At 46.3% G+C, this 20,381-nt stretch overlaps 1 protein-coding gene across 2 annotated transcripts in view; it reads right to left on the minus strand.

Moving 5' to 3' along the window:
- LOC119449360 (sushi, von Willebrand factor type A, EGF and pentraxin domain-containing protein 1-like) overlaps positions 1 to 20,381 on the minus strand; it is a 224,195-nt gene that overhangs the window by 184,508 nt on the left and 19,306 nt on the right. For both annotated transcript variants that reach the window (XM_037712534.2, XM_037712533.2), the window contains exons 4-6: positions 15,908 to 16,066; positions 14,476 to 14,706; positions 13,081 to 13,263 (exon numbers count right to left, since the gene is read on the minus strand). In XM_037712534.2, coding sequence (XP_037568462.1) covers positions 13,081 to 13,263; positions 14,476 to 14,706; positions 15,908 to 16,066 — 573 coding nt within the window. The remainder of the gene's footprint in view (positions 1 to 13,080; positions 13,264 to 14,475; positions 14,707 to 15,907; positions 16,067 to 20,381) is intronic.

Below are 20,381 nucleotides of genomic sequence, written 5' to 3' on the forward strand. Positions count from 1 at the left end.
ACGGACAGTAACATTAATTTACTCTGACCTTGCACAAGTTCTACAATTCTACGCTCTAATATTCCATCATCAAAGCTCGGCGCTTGTCATCACGTATATGCTAAAATGCAGCCTGGCCTTCAGAACGTATAGTCAGCGTCCAAAGCTTTCGCACGCCTGAAGCTGAAAAAATATTATATTTCTATGCCTGACGCACGCATCGTGGTATTCGGATTTACAGCGTATACTGGTCTCGGGTAAACAAAAGTTTTGCATACTTTTACTGGCTGCAGGCGTAGCTGCGTTGAAAGTGAACTTATTCGCAATATCTCGGCCGCGTAAACTTTTGACGGTGACTGTGCCATTGAACACCTGTATGTTCTTTATTCTGCACACATTTTTTAATGAATGGCCTTCCAGCCAACGTCATGCAATGCTTACACCTGGTTAATTTTCAGGCAGCCATCTCAGACATGATGTATTAAGTATAAGAACTGAACTACTATGTAGTACGTCATTATTATCACCAATGAGGTGTAATAAATTTGTAAACAAGTAAAGGATAATAACATTGCCTATGAAATTTTACTCAAATCTCAGGACAACTTCAGAACTTCGCCTGTTGGTCTTGTGTACCTCCCTATGCTTTCTAGGAAGCTGAAAGGGCGAAAATCAAGTGTGAAATTGACATGTCCTGGTGGCACCATGGCGGAAAAGGGAAGGTTTGGCTTAGTGAGACCATATGAAAGGTTCAGCTGCCATTGTGCTACTCACACACAAGGAACGACACTTTTGTAATTTATTTATAGGCAGTAGACAAAATGATAAATGATGCTCAGTGCACGCTGGCGTGATCATGACAAAACGACCGTACCGATATGGGTGGTAAACGATTCAAATAAAGCAACATTTCTGCAAACCCTCACGGTCCTTTCTCATGTTTCTTCAATTGTTCAAACATGGTAAATTTAGGGTAGGAGAATATTCTCACAGAATTATTAAAGAATTGCACCCGTAATTATATCATGGTGCTGTGCCTGATTCAGCAATAGGGTTAGTAAAGAACAGAACCGCAGAATGCTATATGGCAACTTCGGTAATTGTAGCCGAAAACAGTGTCTTCTTGCACAACTTTGTGGGCATAACTCAAAAAGGGTGTGGTCTGTGATTGGAGTCGTTCTCTATTTTTACACGACAGGCTACATTAACACGTCCCAGAGTCGTTTCGCATAATTTCCATTACTCCTCTGCGTAAGTTGTGGTAAAAGGGTAAAAGGATATGAAGACCTTTAGTGTTTCTGCAATTTTGTGAAGGTGTATGGAAATGGTTCAAATGATAAGACACGTGCGCTACATATTGAGGGTAGAATGTTTATGTTTTGAGGTACTGATTTGTACTAAGCAAAAAATCTTGTGCAATAATTCGGACAGCCTTCATTTGCACCGAAGATCGGGTATACGCAAAAATTCTGCTTTGATATAATGCAAATATACTCAGTCAAATAGCTTCAACTGTATTCATTTGTAAATATACTACGTCTGGGGCTGCAGCCAACTTTTCTACTTCTGTGTCTTTTAATTGCACAGACTGGACGCTATTTATTTTTGTGGTACGTTTCAAGCCGCACAAGAGTCACACAAACAAGCCTTTCCCAAGACATAGCTGAAAAGGCAAAATATTTCTTAGTAATCTCTTCAGCTTAAGAAAGAAATGAACTGACAAAACACGTTACCTGGGTTTATTCTCCAATATACAATATACCTAAAGTGCAAAAGATGTTTGGAATCACGTTCACATGTTCTCGAAACCAGCCAGCTATTTTTTTAGGAAGACGTTGGTACAGTAAAAAGAAACCAAACAAGAACCAAATGTTGGAATATGCCATCTGGCGGAAAGCCGCCAAACTAAGCAGCGACAAAGTGATAAGAAGTGCGGCGCAGCTGGCTTCGAACCTGCAAACTCACGGTCGTGGTATCAGTGATCTTGATCTGCGGTCGCTCAACACGCTCGGCTACCGTTTCGAAGCGCTGCTGTTGGCGAAAACTAGGTTTATGTATGTACCAAAATAAATTCCTCGACCTTGTTATGAAAACTGCGATTTTGGAACGACTTCTTTGCCATTTCAAGAGCTGCTGCTGCAACTAGCTGAAAGCTGATTCATTGAAGGTGATAAATCCCCAGGAAAACGTCAATCGATGCGATAGGTTCATCGCAAATTGCTTTTTACTGGGCAAAAAAGCCTCCAAAATTTTGGCTTTTGAATAGACTCCCCTACTTGAAACTTCGCCCGCAATTTGGAACGGGTTTTATGCCGTAAGTAATGGTACCATTTGCATGATATTTCGGGCTAAGCGCCTAGAGCCTATTTCCACAGGAACTATTTTAAAAGATGGCTTCTATGATTAGTTATTTGGAAAAAAATGACGCTCTCCCATAGAAAACGCGTATGTTTTCAGAGGCGGCCTCTAGAGGCGCTGTTCGGCGATGTCCCAAACTCCTGGTAACGTATAACAATTTTACACGCCTTTAATTTCAATATATGTTTCTTTTAGGCTCATTGTAACTACTGTATTCGGATTCACAAAAACGTTTTTACGCTAAAACTGTTCGCAGAAGCAGGTGTCAGCGAATCGTGGTGCAGCACTTACGATCGAAAAGCTTTGTGAATTCGGCCCCTGTTGCTTTGTTTCTCTGTTTTAGATCTTGTTTGTTTTGGTATCACTTCTTATAATGTTACCTTGAAAAAAGCTTTAATGCGTGTATACATCCTCCCCGCTATAATCCTCCTCGAGCGAATATGGGACTGTGTGATGAATAAATGAAAGGCTGTTGAAGTGATTGAATCGTACTGGTTCTGTTTTCAAGAAGGCTTAAATGTGCGTGCGATGAGGAGAAATTTAGTCACGGTGTTACGCAGGCTAATAACCAAAGTGGGCCAAGCAGCAATAAAACATATACGTACCGGCCGCAAATATACGCAGGCTTCAAGCGTTGAGTTGTACGAACAATGCTGAAAATGTGCTCCTATAATAAAGTTTTACCGCATGGCCTGCATATTGGTTCTTGGTTCACTAAAGTCATGTTATTCTATTGATGGTCTATAGTCATATGCACACCGTCATATGCAACACTTGTCGCCTTGCGTCACCCTGGAATCACCTGTTAACAATAAGATTGTCGAACTTAGTGTGTCCTAGTGGTTTTCCCTCAATCCTTTGGTGCGAGACATCATTTTGTAGTTGGATTCATGATCTGTCTCGTTATCGAATTTATTGTAAGGATAAGACAATGCCGCGTGCAGTTGTGCTTTTTCTCTTCGCTCTATTATGTCTGATTAGCGGCATTTTCAAGCTTAGTAGAATAAATAAAAGAAGGAAATCAATGCAGCACTTACACCACTGAACATTGATTTGGAGAGCACAAATTTTTCATGTGCCAAGAAAATGACAACGTAAGGGTGTGTAAATGGTGTCATGCCATTCAAAAAGCTTTTAGCCTTTAACGAGAGTGCATCAATCAGCTGCTGAATATCGTATTTGACCATTTTTCTTTCCGAAGCTCTGCACAACGCCGCCACACACATCGCATTGCGGGAGAAGACGAATACTGTCGAAAATGTTAACAACTTCATATTGAGAATGTTTATTGTAACCAGAAAAAAATTTTTCTGCCGACTTTTTTCTGGCGCAGCATGGGCTAGAAAGAGAGCAAGTGCTAAGATCCAAAGACAGAGAGTTGATAGAGTGTCACTATCCGCTTTCAAAAGCACAAAGCCAATTTGTCTTGTTTGTGGTAAGGTTGTGACTGTTATTTGACCGACTAGGGGGGTGGGACGGTTTTTCGGCGAGAAAACAAAATAGTAGCCCTGGCATTGTCCGATAAATGACCATACTCTGACAGTCCATGTCTCGGCCGCACGAGAGTGGAGCCACGTGTTCACCTTTCAACAAAAAACGACTACAGCGCAAAAGCTTGTAATACTTGCCTTCGCGCACTGCCGTTAAATGTCGCATGTTTAATAAAAGGAAAAGGAAGATGAAGTAGCACTGTGCTTTTTTATCACCTCCGACAGGGACTACTTCTCCGAACGCCGAACGCAGATGACTCTACCTACTGCAAAAATGTTTAGGTGTTTCCGTCGAACGAGACAGTGACGTTATCTTAATGCATTGAGACGCTGCCCAAAACAAACAGGAAGAAAACAACAAGAGACGGGAAAGAGCGCAAACTGCCTAATACCACCATTTTTGGGCACTTGTACTTTGGATTCACTTTTAAAGCAACGGCTTGCGCGAGAGAATATATCCATTTTTCCAACAAGGAATCGACCCACCACCCGAAATTCTCTTTCTGCGTGCTGATCTGCGCCATCCAGTAGAAAACGGGATTTAGAACATGTCTATGCCACGTATCTGCAGTGGCCGACACCAAGCTGCTTTTTGTAAACGAAACGCTGTGCCCCATTTGCTCGAAAAAAAAAAATATCGGAACTCAGTCGCAATAAGACAGAACTGCGCCTGTATTCGAAACTTGTATGTGTATTGCGCCTGGCTTGAACATATTAAGTAATAATAAAATTAACTGCTATAATATTAACAATAAGGTCAATTTCGCCCGACAGGCGAATCACTGATTGCGACAGAAATTTATTAGACAGCTGTGCAAATTAAGGTTAGTCGTTTTATCAGCTGCATAAACAGCTGTAAACATTCGCTTACTAACTAAATTAACCTGCACGTTGTCACGCGCGCACAATCACACAGGAACACATCTCTCTCGATAAGCGCGGACACTCGCTGTCAAAACAATGGCATGGGGTAGAGCGGCAGCAATAGCGAACGAATTGTCTTCATGCTGCTTCTAGCTTCAACGCGAACTAATTGCGCCGAGAATACACCGCACACGAAGGCATCAGGGGTGCTTTAACGAAAAGCTATTCCAAACTGCTTCTATTCTATTTTTGCAATCAGGCCTCCATGATTGCCCAACTTCACTTGTCTTTCACGCAACGTAAAGGAAAAATATTAGCGTAGCTTGCACGGGAGGCGCAACGCTACAGAGAAAGCGGAGCTGATAGGCACCTAGCTTGGCCTGGCTTTTGGGCTAGCCTAAGCACTACCAAGTCACCCCCAGCATGTTCCGGAATTTATTGATCATTTATCGATTATTGATTAGCTGCTGGTTGACTATCAATTGTCTATCGATGACAGACTAAGCTTAAGTAGTCCCAACCATGCTTAGCTAGACTTAACCAGCTTCGCCAGTTTACAGAGGTATGTGTCATTGCGCTTGTACCCTTTCTGCACTACCGCCAGGATAGGCCCACAATTTCGGTTCGCAGGTTACGGACTACGCTCGGCTTAAACAACTCCGCTGTTAAAAAACCGCGAGAGCTACTCACTTTTATATGACGTGTGCACACTAATTATCCATGTGAGACCGAACAGCAGAAAAATGTGGTTGATCCCTCTTATATAGGAATCGGTATAGAACACGAAAGTGAAACGTGTCTTCACAGAAGTAGTGTAATGTTTATTGCACATTGATATATAATGTCTATTGGTGTTTTGTGGCTAAAGCGCCCTTAGGCGTTGATGCACCCACGCTGACGCCTGGTGGCACGTCTCCTCCATCACGACTACCAACGTCGATGACCATGAGCAACCGTCGTGCATATGGAAGCTGCACTACGCTGCACACGCTAGCACAACGCGAAAGACGAAGCACGTAACTGACACACTAATACAACGCGCAAGACAAAGCACGTAACTGAATCGTCACCGAGTCAAATCAGCGCGTACAGCGCGTCGTAATTGCAGCCTCCGCGATCAACTTCAGAAACATTTTCAGAGCTAATTGCGGAGGCCACGCTCCGCTGTGCTGAGTACGGTGAACGCCACCTAGGTGGCGTTGGTAGTGCTTCTTGATGCCAGCGTCCCTTCGAATGCTGGCATCGAGGCGTCGTAGTACTGAGACCACCGAAGCGTTCACTGTCGGTGCGCGTTAAGGCCGGAATACATGGAGCGAATAACCGGCGTCCGAGCGAAGAACTTCGTCGGGCGGCGAACGTCCGACGGCCGGCGTCAAGAAATTTGCCGTCCGCAGCCGATCTGCCTGTCCAAACATTTTCGTCGGGCGAACGCCGCCGCCGGAAGCGTCTAGCGCGCAGCGGTGGACGACAGCCAATCAGGAGGCACTAGTTCCGGTCGCAATGCATGCTGGTGTTTCGCGCGCGCGCGCCTTTTCGCGTCGTCTGCAATCGCGTTGGTGTTGCCGTGTCTGCATGTCTCTGCACCGATTGAGTAGTTCCTAGTATGATCTCTCAGGAATCGCGTTGTATTTGTACATCCCATATCCACTGATCTGCGAGGAAACAGACAAGCAGTGCAAGCTCTCTACAACAACCTTCAACAGAAATCTTCTGATCTCAGAGGCCACATGCTGTCGTCATGCCTATCTCCCGACTTCCCCGATAGATGGCGTTGGCATCGGATATTTCTTTCGCTAGGCTTAGACGCGTTCGAAACGAGAAGCGATCTCGAAAACTACTCAAGGTTATCCATAATACTCTGTCGTCGAAGCGGCCTGAGACTAAGCGAAAGCCGTTTACGCAGTCATTTGCTTCCAACTAAGTGAATTCTACAAGGACAACGCCAAATTCAGTTCGAAGCGGGCGGCCGGGACCGCCGCCAACACGGCGGCCAACGCGCGGCGGCGTTCGCCGCATGTATTGCAACACAGCAAACATCCTGCGTCGTGTCGCCGCGTCGTTACTTGACGCGTGAAGTTCGTCGAGAAAGTTCGCTCCATGTATCCCGGGCTTTAGTGTCATAATGCAGTACTTCTCTTTTCTGCTCATAGGCGGCGGCACCGCCCCGAGCAAGAGCGCGGGTACACGGAGGAGTGTTAGATATATAAGGCGCGTCTGTGTAGCTCTCTGCGAATGCGTTTGTGGCGCAATGGGTTAAACGCTCGGCGATCTATCGTCGCGGACCGAGAGGTCGTGGGTTCGATTCCCAAATTTTGCATGTTTGTGGAACTTTTTCTTCTGGTTTCTTTCTTTGTATTATGTTCTATGACGTATTTCCGTGACACGTCAGTGAAGTCTTGGTGGACCCCGGAATAAAACACTTTCGTGTTAAAATATTATTTTTCGATTCTATGCCTTTTTACCATCAGCCATCCGCAATTGCTCAAAAGTTTTCGGGCTGCGTCCACTTCGCCTGTCTGTCACCTGACGTCCAAAAACCGCGAAAAATCACTGCGTCAAAGTGGCGTGTACGCATTAAACATGCATTATTACACCGATCAAAACTTCATTTTCTTTTTAATAGCCGGACACTGCCCGTTCTGACATGAATAGAAGGTGGGTACCCGCCGATCGCTCTGGCACTGGCTAGTCGGAGCTGCCATGGCGAATGGATTAATTTGCCTATATTAAAGATTTTGCGTGACATTATATGGTCGTCCAGCCCTTTCGGCACGTAAACGACATCGCTATGTCAAATTTTCTTCACTGAAGATTCGTTTTAGCTGCATTGTTACGTTTGCGTTGCACGCCGGCGTGATTTTCTAGCAGACACCGAAAGCTAAGTAAGAAGAAGCAGGGCAAACACAGACGCCGGCAACACCCTCCTCGTCAGGTTATTTACTTTCACTGCGCTAGCCCGGCCCCACCTTACTGCCTACAGTTCTGCGGGCTCCTCGCCCTTGGTCAGCCAATCAGGTAAGAAGTATATGTCAAGTTAGGCAATGCTATTCCTTTTGAAAGCAAACGACAGTGACCTCCTATAAAATAGGAGAGCGTTTCAATAGCCTTCTCAAACAATGCTGTGAGTCACCGCCCGATGCTTGCGTTGGCGGTTACGTAAATTGGACATCAGGAGATTGGAAGGAAAACAGATTGGAATAGCTTTACGTTATAGGGTCCCAGCCATCGGCCCGTTTAGACTTTGTACACAGCGCAGATCGCTTTCTAGATCGGGGCCGCGCGGCCGCGCTCAGCCGCGTCATACGTAGCCGCCATGGGAGTAAAACGTCCCCCACTTTCCCTGCGGCCTTGTGCGCGATGGAAGACGGAGCGCTTTTCCCCCGCCTTCCTCCCTTGCGCACGCGAGACTGAGCAACCATTCTCTGCTCACCCTCTCAAGCTTTCACTTTACCCACACCATACGGCGCGTGGCCACGATGTTATCGCACTTGGACATTATACGAAACATCACGTCGACGACGACGGCGGAAATGTGCCTGGAGTGTCCATATATTTGCAATCGCAATAAAATTATGTGGATCCGAGTCAGTGTGGGAAGCAGATTAAGTGAAGCTTTCTCTGCTGTTTGCTTTGACTGACGATAGTACGCGGTGATCTTAACAGTGAATGTTTAATTTCTTCAGCATTTATTGCAATCCGAGAGTGGTGAGTTGATGTTAAACGTTACCCTGCGTGCACCTGTTTGTCCGTGTAATACCCACAATACACAGCGGCGTTTTTCATAACCTTCGAGATTGAGCCTCCAGGCTTCTCAGATGAATCTGGCACGCTTCCACTCGCATCGGCAACATACGGCATCCGGCCGCGATGTTATCGCACTCGGACTTCACACGGAACATCGCGGCGACAGCGAAGGCGACGCGGATGACGTCGGCGTAAATGCGCCTGGAGTGTACATATAATTGCTTTCACAATTTAAAAAAAGTTGTGTACGGGAAATACCACTGCCATAAACTAGAAGCTTGTTTCCCCACAGTATGACTGACTTTGTGGAGAAACAAACGCATTGTATGTTTTCTTCGTATTTCCAAGCGATTTGGTGCGACAGCATTTAAAAGCCCGGAATCAGGTTAGTCATGTCCGCACGACTGTCATACGAGTGTTTTGTTGTGCTACGAGGACATTGTAAGAGTCATCTTACGAGAGGAAATATTCCCGACAAGGCTGGGCTCCGAGAAGCATTGTCAAGCGATTACCTATTTGCGCAGCTAAGCAATCGTGTGGCTCACAACAGGCCCTACAACAATTGACCTGGTGAAGTTCAGCGGTTGCGGTTCCACTTTCTCAAACCTTCACAACCTTACCTTCCCGTATAACGTGCGAGATTTGCGTAAACTTAACAGGCACGCATGATTTTAGTTATACTTCCGAACTGAAAAAAAGAAATCACGCAGAAACGCCTCTGGAAGTTGCCTAAGTATGCACAAGCATTGTGCCGCTTGTTAATCGCCACGCAGCCCGGTGTCATTATCAATGTTATGAAATTTGATTCGACCAGCATAAACCCTTATTAACCCTTATCGATCGTTGTCATCCCCTTATTGTTAACCCTTATCGATCCGACCCTTATCAACTATTATCGGTCCTTATCAACCTGGATATCCAGCTAAGCTGTTGCAAACCTGCCATTACAATTGCTGAGGGGGGCATGCAATGTTTTATTCCTGGTTCGGATGCTTGTTTTCAACTTGTTCTTTATTGAAATATGTGCTGTTCGGTGTATTGTATGTGTGACCTCAATGAATGTATGCGCTGTTCGCTTCACTTCGCTGAGCGCTTGTAGCCTCTGCCTTGCGTGGTTATGAGCCATTGCATTCGTCTTACGTGACGGACGGCCAAATTTCTCATTTGGTAGGCATAGAAATGCTTATGCATTTAAAACTAAAATGGCATCGTTTATTAAACGACACAAAGCTGCTGATTTTCTCTGTAACACGGGGACTCTCTTTTCCTCTTTATTTCGTTCCGTCACGCGTTCTATAGATCATAAGTTTTCCCTTTCAATTTTTTTACACTGATAATATTCAAGCCTTCGCATTGTTGGCACATTGAACTGTCAAGTAAACACAAGTAACAAGTGCTCTATTTGGCGATGCCCTTTTGTGTCAAAAATTTGCGTAATGGTAAATCTTTCTAAATACTTTATCTTTTTAAATACCAAATGAAACACTTTACCATGCACCGAAACTTGAGAAAAAGGGCCACGCGCAGCCGTTCTTAGTGCTTCGATGGCAATCCATAGAGCCATTTGGCCCGCTCCTTCTTGCAGAATCTGACACCGTCATCTTTCCTTATACGCCAGGGCGCAAATATGCATCACAGCTGCACATTCGTGTTCATTTTTAGCATGGTCCACAAGCTCTTTGCCATCAATTCAACGGCGGACGAATCTTTTGCCCCTGTAAAGATGCTTTTCCGCATAGTAGCCAAACAAAAGCGCCCCAGGAAAAAAATCCAGCCAGCGGAATAAAACCAAACTGGACTTACATATACAGAGAGACCTACAGTATGTGCCACTAGAGTGCAATTAGCGGATTAGGTTTTACTGTGCTGCAAATGACGTTTTAAAAATCACCCGATGCATTTTAAATAGGTCTACAAAAGTGCCCCAGGAAAAAAATCCAGCCGGCGGAATTAAACTACACTCGACATATAGCTTGAGAACGTTGTCGGGATTGAGTGCCTAAAGTGCAAATTGCGAAAAACGAGCCATTGCTCAGCAATCAATTTTTAAAAAATGCTGCCCATAGAGTTACGCCGACCGCATCGCCCCAGGGTCGGCTTCACCGCAGTAGTCGATGTCCCAGATTGCTGGACTTGGCTTTCATTAATACCCGAGACGGTGGTATTAAACTTATAGATAAGATAGGAGTCGCGAATTTCCCGGTCGTGGTGTGAGCGAAAGCCTGATTCCAATATTGTCGCATTGAAAGAGTGACCGGGAAGGTTGACATGTTTGGATCCGGGAAGGTTCAAAAGAGGTTTTGTGTGGGACCTGTGGCTATTAAATCGTATCCTGAAAGGTGTCTCCGTCTGACCAATATGCTGTTGATTACAAATTATGCATTCAAGAAGGTAGATCACATTGGCGGTGTCACATGTAAAGTTTCCTTTTATTTGAACAGAGAAGTTGGACGCGGTACTGGTTGCTTTGTGTGTTGTCCGCATGTGAGGTCAAACCTGGCAACGTGATTTGTTGCAAGGCACACAGCCTGTGCCACGGCTTGGGTTTAAGGTTGACTTTGTCAAACTGTCGCGTAAATGTTTATTTCTCTTATACACGACGCGGGGCGGGTCTGCAAATATGCGCTTAAGGCGATCGCTTTGTGCAAGGATATTATGGTGCTTTCTAAGAATCGCTGAAACCTTCGGCACCGACGCAGAGTGGGTAAGGATTAGATTTGTGCATTGTTCACTATCAGGTAGTTTAGCTTTAAGTATGTCGGCACGGTTGAGCTCGCCAGCTCTGTTTACAGCATCATCAATTATTTTCGCCGGCTATTTCTGCTTCAGAAGGGCGTCTTTCATTAGCGCACAATTAGCACTGAAATCTTCTTTGTTTGAACATATACGCTTAAAGCGATGGGCTTGCCTGTACGGAATGCCCGTCCTACAGTTTCTGACGTGACTGCTATAGAAATGCAAATACTGGTGGGTGTCCGTTTTGGCTTCCTGTAAAGTTTGGTAGTTAATCTGCCTCCAGACAGTGAGACGCTTACATTCAGAAAGTTAACACTGTCCTGCGAATAGTGGCGAGAAAAAGAAATAGTGGGATGAGCAGGATTGAAGTCACCTATGAATTTTAAGAGATCTGTTTCACCATGAGGCAAAATCATAAAGATGTCATCGATAAAACGCTTGTAGCAGAGTGGCTTTAAGCTGCGAGACGCGAGCAAATCCTTCTTCTAGTATAGCCATAAAAATATCGACTTCATAAAACGTGTGCATTAACCATGTCTTCCCGTTAGCCACGGGTATTGACCCTTTTTGCGGAGCAGTTTGATTTAGAGAAACGAGATGGCGCTCACGGCGGCGCGCCATACCTCTCCTGAGCGACCGCGCACGAATACGAAACCATTACCGCTTCTACCTTGCTTCTGTGCTATCGGAAATGCAACTGAGTTTTTGCTAACACATTGTGCTCCAATCATGCTAGATTTAATCATGTGGATTGAAGACGTGTGCAGTAGTTGGCTGCAAAAATAGTGACTGGCATGTTAAGGAATAGAGTGAACCTGTGTGGTCAAGTTCGCGGACCGCTGCTGCAACTGTCCGAACGTGTTACCGGCACTTCGTGATGTACGGCTTTCCTCGAGGATACAGAAATTTGCTCATCCGCCAGCCTTGTATCACTAACCTTCAAAGAAAGGGCTTCATCCCCAGAACGTCGGCAAGAGGGAGTACCACTCGTTAAACAATGACAAAGGGAGTAGCTCCGCTTCCTGTCATAGTAAGTTTCGCACACGTTATCTATACACATCTGTCCCAAATGGAAGGAAAACTTACGCCCACTCTATCGCCGACGTATCAAGAATAAGTGAATGGGCACACATTTGAATATATGCGCACTGTATACGCACAATAAATGACGGACTACACAGCTATGGGGCACGAATGGTCGAAGCTGAAAGTTTAGTGACGGTCCACAAGAGTAAGCGGGTTACTAGCTGTAATATATATTTGCTACAAGGTATTACAATGTACAAAACAGCTACGCTTTAAGCCTTGTGCGCAGCAAGAACAAATCTACCGGAACTGAGCATACCCGTGAGCGATTAGGCAGAAAATAATCAGATAGTGGCCGCACCAAGGAACTTCACTGAGTCAGAAACTGACAAGCCACTGATTAAAATATTTGCCGAATAAAGAACAAACAGCAAAACACTATAATCCTGACTGAATTCATAATCGGAAAGCTTGGATAGCTTGGAATACATATTTAACTCCGCTTTTAAAACAAGCGCCATATACGCTGCTTGCGCCGTTTGAGCATAGCTTAATCAGCTCCGAAATCGCTTTTGCATGTTCTCTGAAGCTGTGATCAAAGCTTCGTGTCGTCCACCTAGTCACCGTCTACGATATCTCCGAAAACAGAGGTTTTCTAAGCCGCGCCGGCGTCATACACTTCCATTGTAAACAAGGAGGCAACGGAGGCAGTTGAGGCAAGCAATGGACGCGTCACCACGTGATCAAACATGACAGCGCCCACGGGATCGCCGCGAAAAGGGTCAATAAAATTTTAGTCAGGGAAGAAATATAAGAAAATTACGTGCACTTTTACCTGGAAAGAAGTCTGCAGTGAAGGAGCTAAAATGAAAAAGCCGCTCACCTTTGCACACGGGCATCTGGCCATTCCAGCTGCCGCGAACGGAGCATGTCAGGTAGGGGTCACCACCTGTGATGTTGTACCCCAGGTTGCAGCTCGGTGTGCACGTGGTGCCGAATTCGAGTGTGGTGCTTGAGCAATTGAGAGCGCCATTGGCCGGAGGCTGAAGGGCTGGACAGCGCACCTCTGCGCCGACGAGATCCGGCATCAAAGTGCGCTATACGGGAACGTTTAAGCGGCAACCACTAGGCATGCAGTTTCATCGTATAATACCAGTGACGTCCTCTGTTTGAGAACCTCAGAGTTGTTGCGAAGATGCCTGCACGCGCGTAATTTTTTAATGACAATCTTAAATAAAACTTATTAGCGTGGACAAGCAAATGTTCTCGACATGTCCTGTGTTCATTTGGTTGTTGCTGTCGCAAGTGGTGCTGTTGACGATAGGCATTTCGAAAACTGGTTTCTCTTACCTTGCCCGACGAAGACCGAGCATCGTCGTCGTCGTCGTCGTCGTCGTCGTCGTCATCATCATCATCATCATCATCATCATCATCATCATCATCATCATCATCATCATCATCATCATCATCATCATCATCATCAGCCTATATTTATGTCCACTGCAACACGAAGGGTTTCCCTGTGATCTATAATTATACCTGTATTTCGCTAGCTTATTCCAACTTGCTCCTGCAAATTTCCTAACATCATCACCCCACCTAGTTTTCTGCGTTCCTCGACTGCGCTTCCCTTCTCTTGGTATCCTTTCTGTAACACTAATGGTTCCCTGGTTATCCATCCTACGCATTACATGGCCTGCCCAGCTGCACTTTTTTTCTTAATGTCAATGAGAATATCTGTTATCCTCGTTTGCTCTCTGATCCACACCACTCTCTTCCCGTCTCTTAACGTTAGGCCTAACATGTTTCGTTCCATCGCTAATTGTGCGGTCCTTAACTCGTTGAGCAGACCAAGCATATAGCTCCTAATATGGTATACGCGATGATCATTGCGTTGATATTATTTATTTGGGGTACACGTCGCCAACAACGTCACCGAGCGCAGCTGATCACGCATGAATGGTGCGACAAACTCGTAGACACGTGATTCTACTGTCGTAAAGACATACGATGCAAGGTTCGAGCAAGTACTAAGGTTGTCGTATCTTGATCGCTATCATGTCCTCATTCATCACTACATTAATCACCGGCCTTCATGAGTGTGGATATTCTGTAACGCGAGGCTCACGGACAGCTACACGAATTAGCCTATGTTGCTGGGAAAGGAAGATAAATATTTCACCAACGAAATATCCTGAGTCAAGCGGGCGTACAATCTTGAAAGAACCTAGCATAAGCCACCGGACGTAGTCCAGTGGTGTTCAGCTGCTCCGCTTACTCTCGCAGAAGAACTCCGGCCCGGACCAGGTCTTGTCTGCCTGGCAGATGCGGGGTTCTTTGGCCACGCGGTTCCAGGGCAGGTCGCCAGCGGCCAGCATGGCCCGGTCGCACTGGTAGGGGCAGTGTCCTTCTTTGCACAGAAAGTGGCACTGGTCTCCGAAGCTGTTACCGCACTTGCGCGGAATGGTGCTTCCGCCGGTCGGGTCCGAGAGTGGGGCGCACTTGATGGCTGCACAAACGGAAACGCGCTAATCGATGCTCGGCTGCAGGAAAGCTGGGACCGGTTCATCACCATTAGCCTATATTATTGCGATAGCAATTATATGGACACTCAAAAGCAGATTTCTGCCGTCGGCGTCGTCGTCGCCGTTGCCGTGAGGTTCCGTATGACGTCAATGGAGATGAAATCGTCGCCGCGCGCCGAACGCTGTATGTGCGAGTGAAAGGGAGCGAGGGGCGCGCGCTTTCACGGGGAGTGAACGCACGGCGGAGAACAAACGCGCGTTCTGCGCCGTGCTCCCTTAAGGGCTGCATAAGTAGGCGTCTCTTTCCTCCTTTACCATCACCATATATGTAGAGCAAACGCGCCTTCTTCCGACGCGCGAGAGGCCGTGGGGGAGGGGGGGGGAGGGGGGAGGGAAGGGAGGCGACGTTTAGCTGCGGCACCAAGTGCCTATTTATATCACAGGCTCCGGCAACAGTCACCAACGCCGCACGCATTTTGAGCGAACGCGGGCAAAACGCCGACGGCGTCGACAACAGTTTTGCGTGTTGCCGGTGCTGCTGCATGTCCAAGTTTATACAGCTGATAAAGCTAATATCATTACTCCGTATAGCTCTCTACAAATTTGCTATCGCAATTGATGCTTCGCCTTTCAGGTGAAACTGCGACAACGTCTTTATGTGTATATTTTATGTATATTATGTTAGCAACATAATGAATACAGGTGAGCAGCTCATAAAAGTGTAGTGATATACATTCCTACAAGGTACATTACACCAAAAGAACACATTCGTGGTAGAATTATTTCACATACACAGTAAAGGTGTACATAGTGGAACGCGTAAATAACATTCAACCTAAATAAATTCGAATAAACAATGAATTTAAGGAATTATTATTATTAAGAAATTGTTAACATATATAATGTTAACCTATAGGAATATTAGTTGAGCAAAAGACACTACATAACAATTCAATAAGTGGGGCATTTTAAATGTATGTAATGGCAAAACTAGGCGTAATCAATTTATGTTCAGAATAAGAAATCTATTAAACTCTTTCCTAGTAATGCTGTACTAGGAAAGAGTGGAGAAGAGAAGGTGCAGCAACCGAGTTAAAATACGCAGTACCGAACCAGGTTGAACGCGACGCAGGGAGCATATAGAAGTGCAGGGAAAAAAAGGGAACAAGGTAAACTGGAACTTACGGCGACATGGCACGTGACCTCCGGGATCGCCCTCGTAGCCTGGAATGCAGGAGCATTGGGCCTCAGCCGTGGAGCCCTCGCCGCTGGTGGTCGAGTTGGGCGGGCACGGCTTGCAGTTGTAAGAGCCGGCGCGCTCCTTGTACGTGCCGCGGCCGCAACCTGCGCATGGATCGCAGGCTGAACGGGCCTTTCTGTCGTCACTCTCAAAGACAGCGTGAACCGCAAAAATTATTGCCTGCATGATGCACAATCACATGACCAATTCGACATGCAAGCGCTGTGCGTGCTTTATGTTCAGACATGAGTCACATATGTTAAAGCAGCCTGACAGCTTTCTTTTAGTCGATCCCAATACACGCGTATTGCATAGGCGCGACTGATGGCCATCTATCGGGTGCTTTGGAAAGCACGCTCGGGATGCAGTAGCAGACAGTTTGCAGCAAGGAGGGCCCAAATTCGCGGCGGCGGTTTTCCTTTCGTTCGGATGCCAGACCGCTATTTCAGCGATAGCAGCTGCGTAAAAGGCGCAGGTCTCTGTGATGAGAGTACGCGACGCTACTGGAGTTTAAAACAACCCAGGGCGCATACGGGCGAGATGCACACCGCAGACAAGCGGTACGAAGGCCAGTCATATACAAAGTGGAGCTTGTGTTAAGCAGCCGCTTCGTTTTGTTAGCTAATGTGATGTCTCGATACTTCTATTTCTCAATTCCACCCTTGCCCTAATACTTTTTCGGTACCTCAATAATAAGCACACGTCCTTGGTGCAGATACCGGCGGCACACGTTGCAGGGACCTTTCCACCGATGAACACACAAGTGCCGCCACCTCGAGAAGAGTAATTACGACTTTGTTATTGGATATGTGTACACTATAGTCAACGAAGACGCACGGGTGAATAAAAGCGCGAGTCAGCGCCACACCACCGATACAATTCCGCTGCGAGTACTTCAACGAACTGCCCTGCCCGCTGTAGTTTTCGCACCCTGAAATTCCCTTATCGAACTGTTTCGAAACGTACAGAGTTATAGTCTTACCAACGCGCGATTAATTCTTTTTCGAATGTTTCAGAGGCTTGGGCGTTGTACTCGTATACTCCGCAACAGGTAAAGAAATCACTCGAGTACAAAATGCCCACGCAGAAAGGCACTCTGCGTGGTGCTCGGACAGCTTCAAGGTGGCGATTCCACAAACATGACGCGAATTTTTCAGTGATGCCAACAGCAATCTTCGCCCTGAGCTACCTCTTTTCTAACACATTTCCCAAACAACCAGAATATCGAAGATGTTTGCGGGCAAATAGAAAAAAAGTAGCTGTTACAGAAACGCTTTTAATAATTCCTACAAAACAAAGCGTCATTTTAGCCCCTTATAGACGAAGCGACGCGAAAACCCCGTACTCACAACAAAAACAACAATCAACAACAGTTCTGCATGAAGCAACTAGGAAGAGTTCAACATGTGTGAAGCCACGCGTAACATAGATCCAAAAACATGAACTGCGTGACAACTGGCGCGACGATTTAACGCGGGCTGCATAAACTAACAAAATACGTTCTAACAAAGTTCGCTCAACAGCTTTAACACACAACATGATGCAGTAGTGCACCCTAGCCAGAACAACATGACAAGGAAGCGGGAAATGGTATAGAGGCGGCAAGCAGCATTTAGAACATATAAGCGAAATGTCTTTAACCCGCATGCTACACTGCGGACAAACGGAAACAATACGTGGGTGGGTCGTGATAAACTTGGCCGCTTACCCGTGTAAGCATGATCGAGTTCAACGAACACCGACACGACAAAAGGTATCCCACCGAACGATGGCGATTCATTACTTCCGTTACTCATGAGTCCTCACGGGGAATTAGTGTCGCCGGTAAGCTTTTTCTGGTATTTGAACACCCCACCACGAAACAATTAATCTTTGACGAGCCTTGAAGTTATGGCCACTACACACGTGCGATGGGTGTTGCTTGTTCCACTCCGAAAACGTGAATCAAACGTAGAAGCACGAGAAACGACGCACAAAGCAACGGCAGACTTCTTTCCCGAGTGCACTTAGCCAGGCCGCCAGCACAGGCGCGTTCGTCGGCGCGCACTACGTGTGTATGTGGCGCGATAACCCTGGTATACACAACTCAACTGCTTCGAAGTACTGCTTCGAAGTGACAATTTGCATTTGTAGGAAAAATGAAATAGTGTGCAGGAACCAACAAAATGAATATCGCAGTGGGCTTCATAAAACGTGTGCATTAACCATGTCTTCCAGTTAGCCACGGGTATTGACCCTTTTCGCGGAGCAGTTTGTTTTAGAGAAACGAGATGGCGCTCACGGCGGCGCGCCATACCTCTCCTCAGCGACCGCGCACGAATACGAAACCATTACCGCTTCTACCTTGCTTCTGTGCGATCAGCTGTCGGAAATGAAACTAAGTTTTCGCTAAGACACTGTGCTCCAATCATGCTAGATTGAATCGTGTGGATTGAAGACGTGTGCAGTAGTTGACTGCAAAAATAGTGACTGACATGTTAAGGAGTAGAATGAATCTGTGTGGCGAAGTTCGCGGACCGCTGCTGCAACTGTCCGAACGTGTTACCGGCACTTCGTGATGTACGGCTTTCCTCGAGGATACAGAAATTTGCTCCTCCGCCAGCGTTGTATCGCTAACCTTCAAAGAAAGGGCTTCATCCCCAGAACGTCGGCAAGAGTGAGTACCACTCGTTAAACAATGACAAAGGGAGTAGCACCGCTTCCTGTCATAGTAAGTTTCGCGCACGTTATCTTTACACATCTGTCCCAAATGGCAGGAAAACTTACGCCCACTCTATCGCCGACGTATCAATAATAAGTGAATGGGCGCACGCTTGAATATATGCGCACTGTATAGGCACAATAAATGACGGACTACACCTATGGCGCACGAATTGTCGAAGCTGAATGTTTCGTGACGGTCCACAAGAGTTACCGAGCGACTAGCTGCAATATATATTTGCTAGAAGGTATTACAATGTACAAAACAGCTGCTACGTCTCAAGCCTTCTGCGCAGCAAGAACAAATGTATCGGAACTAAGCACACCCGCGAGCGATTAGGCAGAAAATAATCAGATAGTGGCCGCACCGAGGAACTTCACTGAGTCAGAAACTGACAAGCCACTGCTTCAAAATATTTGCCGAATAAAGAACAAAGAGCAAAGCACACTAATCCTGACTGAATTCATAATCGGAAAGCTTGGATAGCTTGGAATACATATTTAACTCCGCTTTTAGGACGAGCACCATATACGCTGCTTGCGCCCTTTGGACATAGCTTAATCGGCTCCGAAAGCGCTTTTGCATGTTCTCTGAGGCTGTGATCAAAGCTTCGTGTCGTCCACCTAGTCACCGTCTACGATATCTCCGAAAACAGAGGTTTTCTAATCCGCGCCGGTGTCATACACTTCCACTGTAAACAATGAGGCAACGGAGGCAGTTGAGGCGAGCAATGGACGCGTCACCACGTCATCAAACATGGCAGCGCCCACTGGATCGCCGCGATAAGGGTCAATACTAAAGGACTCAACAATATTGTACTGTCGTAAACGGTTCCTTTCTAGCAGTCATGGCGGCAATGACCTTCATTTTGAAGAATATTCAAAATGCACAGTCTTCTGGTACCACTGAACTCATCGGCCATCTTTCCTACAGTACAGTAGCGAGGCCGCTGTAAAATGACATGCTCAGCGATCGTCGCCATGCTGCTATTCAATCCTCTAAAACTCAGCTACTCTCACCGCCCAGCCATTAGCGAATCTCGAACTTCCCTGTGCTGCAATGAATGAACGAAGTCACGCTATCGGATTCTTGTTGACTAAATTAACCGTCCGAATGGCAGTCAGAAGAGGCGTACTGTGTAGAAACCGAGACATATATAAACTAACATTAGCCAAGTTTTTGAAAGAAAAAAAAAACGAATGAAAAAAATCACACGTCTCAATCACTTCTGTGAAGGTGGATTACCAGCGAAGCAGTTTAGCACCCGACTCAGAGGAGACACAGAATTGAGATCAAAGCAAATTCTCTTGAGCGGCGACGGCGGTCATCCCGAAGAACGACACACGCACACACAGCTTTATTTTGATCGGCGGCATAGAGAAAGAGAGAGAATAAAACATTTATTGAGTCTTTGATGCTAGAAGATCGGCGAGACCAGGCTCCCATCGGCCCGGGCCGCTGTCCTCGCCCGTTTCTCGAGGGCCTCTTGGGTCTTCCGATCCGAGCTGGACAGAGCTGTCTCCAACCCTTCTCTGTTGGGCTGTGTCTTGTGTTGTCTGGGTGGATTCCATTGACATCTGCACTGTGTGTGTGTGTGTCGGGATCTGTCTTAGTATGTATGGGTTGGGGTAGGAGTGCGTATGCAGGCGACGCCATGCTACCTGGGATTTTTACTGAGTTTGGGTCCTGGGGACGGAAGACTCCGTCTTTCGAGTCTG

Source organism: Dermacentor silvarum, chromosome 4 (genome assembly GCF_013339745.2).
Source record: "Dermacentor silvarum isolate Dsil-2018 chromosome 4, BIME_Dsil_1.4, whole genome shotgun sequence".
Lineage (NCBI taxonomy): Eukaryota > Metazoa > Arthropoda > Arachnida > Ixodida > Ixodidae > Dermacentor > Dermacentor silvarum.